This window comes from Lipotes vexillifer, unplaced genomic scaffold (assembly GCF_000442215.2).
Source record: "Lipotes vexillifer unplaced genomic scaffold, Lipotes_vexillifer_v1.1 scaffold240, whole genome shotgun sequence".
NCBI classification, from domain to species: domain Eukaryota; kingdom Metazoa; phylum Chordata; class Mammalia; order Artiodactyla; family Lipotidae; genus Lipotes; species Lipotes vexillifer.
In genome coordinates, this window is record NW_006797481.1 from 2,311,365 (window position 1) to 2,319,352 (window position 7,988).

Below are 7,988 nucleotides of genomic sequence, written 5' to 3' on the forward strand. Positions count from 1 at the left end.
TGAGCCTGCGGTTCTAGAGCCTGTGCTCTGCAATGGTAGAGGCCACAAGAGTGAGAGGCCCACGTACAAAAAAAAAAAAAAAAAAAATTGGGCAGTTAGTTTTACTCTTGTTTTACAGTTTATAAAGTAGAGGCTCTGGGGCATTGTGGCCCCCAATGAACCAGCCTCCTGGGATGGAAACCCTTGTGAAGCCCCTTCCCACATTAGTTCTACGTTTGGATGTGTAACCTCCTTAGACCAATGGGATATTAGCAAGCTCAGTGACACAAGCAGAGGCTTGATAAGCCCTTACACATTGGAACTTGTCATCTTAGTACCCTGAAAGGATGCTAAGGTATTCAGGAGAGAGACAGGCCCCAAGGAGAGGCCTTGTGAGATGAGACACGTGGACAGAGATGCCACATGAAGGAAAACTGAGATGCCCCCAGGCAAACCCTCAGAATGTTGCCACATGGATGACCCCAGCCAACAGAAGAAAAGGGCAGAAGAGCCGCGTCGCTGACCCATAGAATCGTGAGCTATTATACGTTGTTGTTGTTTGAAGGCGTTAACTTTTGGGACAGCTTGTTACACAGCAACAGATGAAACAGATGTTATGTAACTTCTCCTATATCTAAAAGCTAATAAATACAGCCTGAATTCAGGTCTCTTGACTCATGTCAGTGATTTATTCACTGTTTCAAGATGTAACTGAAATTGGAGAAAAATAACTCCAAAGTTTCATAAGCTTCACTTAAACAATAGAAAATGAATTTTAGCTCAGAACATTCAACTGTGAAATTATCCTGTCAGCATATAAATGAATTAAAGATATACGTATGTAAATGTGGACAGGTAGGAGAGTGTGACTAAAATACTTAGCATGTTACACAATGTCTAATGCTTTTCTCCCTTGTATTGAAAGAGTTTTAAAACTACCAAAGACAGAACGTACAATAATGCTCACAGTGGTATTATTTCTAATGGCAAAAAAACAAACAACAATGACAAAAATTACCCAGTGACAGAAAAAAGGACAAATTATGATATATTCATGCAATAGTGAAAATAAGAAACTAAAGTTTCCTATATCAACGTGGATAAATCACAAAGCATCAAGTTGTGGGAGTGGAGAGGAGAAATGAAAGAACACAAACAGCTTAATATCATTTATATAAAATTCCCCAAACACAAGGCTCAGCAACATATTGTCGAGGGATATATATGTAACAACAGCAATAATGAAAATCAAGGGACTAGTAAGTACAATATTCAAAATCACAGACTCTCTTGAAGGGAAGAAGGCAGGAGAGGATATACTTGGAGAAAGGCAGTGAGGGCTCCAAAGACATTCGTCATGTTTCATTCCTTAATCTAGGTGGTAGATAAATGTGTGTTTGTTTTTCAGCAAGCTATACTGCATATCCGTGATAAATAACTTTTTGTGCCTACAAAATAGATAACACATTTTAGAAAATAACCACAAGAATCTAGCAAAAGAAAATTAGACTGTCTCTGGCAATTTGTGCTTTATATCATCCAGAAATTAACCTAGCTTCCAAACGCTCAATAATTTTATTTTTAAAGCATTTTTAAAAGCACACTACAGAGGTAGCTACACTCCCAATAACACAGCAATAACAGCAAAGCTTCCTATAGCTCTTAACTCACATAAAAATCACTACCAAAGGAAAAACAGATATTTAAATTTAGTGCTTAAAATATTTTATTCAGTCCTTTTCATGACTTTTTGGGACCTGCCTACGTAACACCTACCTTCTTACAAACAAAATTCCCTCTGAACTCAGCACAGGTGCCTGTCCTTCAAAGGGAGGGCTTAGTGAATGATCTAGACCTTCCATGAATTTGCCTGCCCTGGATACAGCTCCCAGAAAGGACTGCACTGTGTACTAACAGACCAATACTCCTCCCTGGCCAGAGTTGACTATATTAGGAATGGACAGCTAACCCAAAGCCAACCAGTCCTGGTCTGACACCTGCCTACCTCTCCAGCCTTGTTCTTACTGTCCTCTCCCTCAAAATCAGTGTGGTTGGTGTATCTTTCTGTCAGAGCACCTAACACAATTCACAAATAATTATACATTTATTTCAATGATTACTCACTAATGTCTAACTTCCCTCTTAAACCATAAGCTCTGCTCATGGTGGGAACAGGTCAGTTATTGCTCATTATTGTATTCCACAGACCAGCACAGTTCCTGACACAATTCCTAAAAACAGGCATTTAATAGCTTGTGGTGTTTTTTTTTAAGAGGAAGAAAGGATTTTAATATTATGCCCCCCTTTCTCTAAAGCTTTTTGGGCACCCCTTGGAGATACTGTGGATTCAGTTCCAGACCACTGCAATAAAGCAAATAAAATGAGTCACACAAAATTTTTTGGTCTCCTAGTGTACAGTTGTTTACACTAAACTGTAGTCTATTAAGTGGACTGGCATTATGTCTAAAAAATGTACATACCTTAATTAAAAATACTTTCTGGGCTTCCCTGGTGGTGCAGTGGTTGAGAGTCCGCCTGCTGATGCAGGCGACACGAGTTCGTGCCCCGGTCCGGGAAGATCCCACATGCCACGGAGAGGCTGGGCCCGTGAGCCATGGCCGCTGAGCCTGCGCATCTGGAGTCTGTGCTCCACAATGGGAGAGGCCACAACAGTGAGAGGCCCGCATACCACAAAAAAAAAAAAAACCTTTCTTGCTGAATATACAGTGGAGAAAAGACAGTCTCTTCAGCAAGTGGTGTTGGGAAAGCTGAAGTTAGAACACTCCCTCACGCCATGCCCAAAAATAAACTCAAAATGGCTTAAAGACTTAAATATAAGACATAACACCAATAAAACTCCTAGAAGAGAACACAGGCAAAACATTCTGAAATAAATAGTACCAATGTTTTCTTAGTTCAGTCTCCCAAGGCAATAGAAATAAAAGCAAAAAGAAACAAATGGGACCTAATCCAAATCTATAAGCTTTTGCACAGCAAAGGAAACCATAAACAAACAAACAGACAATCTACAGACTAGGAGAAAATCTTTGCAAACCATGTGACCGACAAGCGCTTAATTTCCAAAATATACAAACAGCTCATACAACTCAATGACAAAAGAACAAACAACCCAATCAAAAAATGGGCAAAAGACCTAAGTAGACATTTCTCCAAAGAAGACAAACAGACGGTCAACAGATACATGAAAAGATGCTCATCATCGCTAATTATTAGAGAAATGAAAATCAAAACTACAATGAGGTACCACCTCACACTGGTCAGAATGGCCATCATTAAAAAGTCTACAAATAACAAATGTTGGAGAGGGTGTGGAAAAAATGGAACCCTCCTATGCTGTTGGTGGGAATGTAAATTGGTGCAGCCACTACGGAAAACAGTATGGAGGTTCCCTAAAAAACTAAAAATAGAGTTGCCACATAATCCAGCAATCCCACTCCTTGGCATATATTTGGAGAAAACTATAATTTGAAAAAATACATGCACCCCAATGTTCATAGCAGCACTATTTACAATAACCAAGACATGGAAACAACCTAAATGTCCATGAACAGATGAATGGATAAAGAAGATGTGATATATATATACATATATGATTATATATTTTTTTTTAAAAAAAAATCAATACAATGGAATATTACTCAGCCGTAAAAAAAGAATGAAATAATGCCATCTGCAGCAACATGGACGGACCTAGAGATTATCATACTAAGTGAAGTAAGTCAGAAAGAGAAAGACAAATACCATATGATATCACTTATATGTGGAATCTAAAATATGACACAAGGGAATTCCCTGGCGGTCCCGTGGTTAGGACTCGTTGCTTTCACTGCCAGGGCCCAGGTTCAATCCCTGGTCAGAGAACTAAGATCCTGCAAGTTGCATGGCGTGGCCGAAAAAAAAAAAAAAGAACTTATTTATGAAACAGAAAAAGACTCACAGACATAGAAAACAAACTTATGGTTACCAAAGGGAAAGATGGTGGGGGGGGGAAGGAATGAATTGTGAGTTTGGAGTTTGGGATTAGCAGATACAAACTACTATATATAAAATAGATAATCAACAAGGTCCTACTGTATAGCACAGAGAACTATATTCAATATCCTGTAATAAACCACAATGGAAAAGAATATGAAAAAGAATAAATACATACATGTATAACTGAATCACTTTGCTGTACACCAGAAAGTAACACAACACTGTAAATCAACTACACTTCAATTTAAAAAAATACTTTATTGGGATTTCCCTGGCAGTCCAGCGGTTAAGACTCTATGCTTCCACTGCAGGGGGTGCAGGTTTGATCCCTGGTGGGGGAACTAAGGTACCACATGCCGCATGGCACAGCCAAAACAAACAAACAAGCAAAAAACAACAACAAAATACTTTCTTGCTAAAAACTGTTAACCATCATCTGAGCCTTCAGTGAGTTGTAGTAGTAACAAAGATCACTTATCACAGATCACCATAACAAATATAAAGTTTGAAATATTGCAAGAATTACCTAAATGTGACACAGAGACATGAAGTGAGCAAATGCTGCTGGAAAAAAGGCACCAATATATTTGTTTGACACCAGGTTGCCATAAACCTTCAATTTGTAAAAAAAAAAAAACGCAATATCTGCAAAGGACAATAAAATGAGGTATGCTTGTATTTTTGTTTCACTTATACGGAAATATACCCACTTTGGGCAGACCCAAAATTAAGGTAAAGGATTCAAAGCCACTACAGAATCTACATTTATCCTCAAAGAAGAAAATGTCATAGAATGTCACATTAAATTTGACAAGTTTAAGGAGTTTACAGAAACATACCTGAGTGAAGCTGAATTTTGCCAATAACACCTTCTACCAACCCCAGACAAATGGGATTCCAGGCAAGAAGTAGATCAGTAGCTAAAATAAAATAAGAAGCAATCGTGAAAAAATATTCATCAGAAAACATATTAAAACAGTACCTTTATAGAGAACAAACTACTGGTTACCAGTGAGGAGAGGGAAGGGAGGAGGGGCAACATAAGGGTGAGGGAGTGGGAGGTACAAACTGTTGGGTGTAAAATAGACTCAAGGATGTATTTTACAACATGGTGAATATAGCCAATATTTTCTAATAACTTTAAATGCAAAGTAACTTTTTAAATTGTATAAAAATTTTAAAAAGAAATGTCACAGGAATGTCACAAGACGATTAAAAAAAAAAACGGTATATTTAGCAGTATATTAAAAAATGGTCAGCTTTCCAAAAGAGCAGTTTTCAACGCCCAGAACTGAATACATTACTATCGAGCACTTTGTGGACAAGTATTAATTCCGACCTGAATAAGCCTTCTAATATACGAACAGTTATGGGGAGATAACTGAAATTCTAAAACTCTACTCAGATGGGAGGCAGTACTCTGGCGCCCTGCAGTGGAGGAAGGAGGCTGGTACACTACAAGAGGGCAAACAAGAGGAGTTATCCAAGGTGCTGTCGCCATGGCCAGTCCCAGATCCAAAGACAAGGCCTGAGAAACCACCACAGAGATGTGCACTTACTGAATCACACTCTGGAAAATACCCTTTCCCAAAGAAGCTAACACCAAGCAAAGAAACTCAGAAAGCAAGTGCTCTTTTATGTGACTTCTATGGAAAAAACAATAGGAATTGCTTCCATTTATATTGAGTGCCTAATATGTGCCAGGCATCCAATCAAGGTTCCTCTTCTGAACCACAGAACAAGACAATGATTTGGATGACTGTTTTCTCAATTCTCCCAAGGATGGTACATAATTTGTACCATTCTAGACACACAGAAGAGAAGCTAATTCATTACATACAAAGGTTGCCTGAGGACATTAGGGCATAATTCTGTTGTGGAACCCAGGCTACAAAAGGCTGTTATGTCCATGGAGATAAAGGTAACATTAGTGGTGGTTCAATAGCACGAAAAAATTAGCAAGAATGAAAACAGCATTTCTCTTAGCAGAAAATTAAAATTACATTTTAGTTATTACCATTTAAATTCTATTTTAATGAAACGTATAATCAATCTGTAACACATGTGGGTAATTACAGAAGACTTAAGTTTAGTCTTCAAATTCATTTGAGTTTTGACTATTGTATCTTGAACATCTCTGTTGTTAATGATACATTCAATGGGAGGCAAAAAAAAGTTAACTTCTGTTTTTATTTCAAGAATTAAAGTAAAATAGGGAATTAATTTTTTTAAAGGCTGTTATACACATTATCATTTCTAACCCTAACAATTCTATGAGTTAGGTATTAGGAGTCCCAATTCACAGATGAGGAAACAGAGCCTTAGAAAAGTAAAGTGGCCATGTCATACAATGGATCAAGGGCAGAGCTGCAATTCAAAGCCAGGTCTGCATGACTCATGGCCTGTGCTCTTAACCATCCAACTACAGCACCTCCCTCAGAATTTATATATGGAACTAATCAGTAAGACAATATTTACATTTTAAATAACATGCATTCTTATTATAAATACTGTATAAAATTGGAAAAAATATTTTATCACTTCCATCCCACCACCCAGAGATAATATTATTTTGCTACATTTCACATATGTCTGTGTGCATATCCAACTGCAATATTGCAAACACAACACTATAGGTTAATTTTTCTTATACCATTTTGTATTTTCTCACATCTTTAAATTATTCTCCAAAATTATAACTTCATGGCTAACTTTCCACTTAAGGAAGCACTTCCTCACTCTTAGACATTTAAGTGATTTCCAATTTTTCTCTATTATAAACAATACTGTGATCAATGATGAACATTATGCAAATACTTTATTTCCCTAATTAATAGCTTTAGAACAGTTCCTAGGAATGAAGTTAATAGGTGAAAACATAAAAAAAAATGAAAGCTTTCAAATATTACCAAAGCGCTTTCTGCAAAGGTTATGCACCAAGTTAGATTTCTGCCAGAAGCATATGAAAATGCTTCTTATGCTTGCCATCATTTAGAATTTCTTTTTAAATTTTGCTAATTTGATGGCATCCATTGCCTAAATGATGTTTATTTTCTTTTCATTGCTGGTAAGATTAAACATTTAATTATAAAACTGACTGCTTATGTTTCTTCTATGATTTTCTTATTCATATCCTCTAACAATTTTTCATGTTCCTTATTGATTTATGAGTTCTTTTTATATTAAGAACATCAACTCTTTGACATGTTTGTAAATATTTTCAGTTTTAAATTTTTATACAAATCTGTTTTTTCATTATTTTTTCACTTATCATATTATCTAAGTTGTTCCTTACCCATTATCAATTATGTATTTATTAATTTTACCTCTGTTAATTTATAAAAATCTAACTCTAACTCTGGAATTCATGTTGGTGTACAAACTAAAAGTACCCTGATTTCTTTTCAAATAACCAGAATCCCTGTCAGGCAGGCCAAATCTCAACATCTGCCAACACAGGTGCCCCTGCTAAGGAAACAGCTCCTGCTACTCATAACCCCACCCTGACTTCAGATGAACAACCACAGTTTTAAGACTCTATCACTTGGGTTTCAGATGAGCTCTAGGAATATGGAGGAGGATGAAAAAGTTAGAGCTAAAGCAGTCATGGACAGTTACATAGAGGAAGTGGAACTTCAAGCATAAGGAAATCAGAAAGAAAAATAATGCAGCAGAAAGAAAGTACAAGGTTTGTTTTGGAAACTGTCCCTTCACTGGGGAAAGACTTATCAAGTACCTTCCAAGAACCAGGCACTGTTATCAGGCGAAGATATAAAAATAAAGGAGCAAACAGTATAGATCAGAAGACCAATGAGTATCGTTAGTATGGTGGAGATCTTTACTGATAAGACTGGAAAAAGTAAACTGAGGCCAATAAGGAGAGACTTGAATAAAAGACTAATGAGCCTTACTTCCTGGAGGCCTTGGCAGGCAGATAATGACAAAAGTAAAACAAGACTGCAGCCAGGGATTAGGTGACAGCACTGAAAGGGGGTGGAGACTGCGAGTAGGGA

The 7,988-nt window shown here is 37.1% G+C and overlaps 1 protein-coding gene across 1 annotated transcript in view; it reads right to left on the reverse strand.

The window, feature by feature from the left end:
* INPP5F (inositol polyphosphate-5-phosphatase F) overlaps positions 1 to 7,988 on the reverse strand; it is a 94,297-nt gene that overhangs the window by 68,754 nt on the left and 17,555 nt on the right. The window contains exon 2 of the mRNA XM_007469571.1: positions 4,815 to 4,895. Coding sequence (XP_007469633.1) covers positions 4,815 to 4,895 — 81 coding nt within the window. The remainder of the gene's footprint in view (positions 1 to 4,814; positions 4,896 to 7,988) is intronic.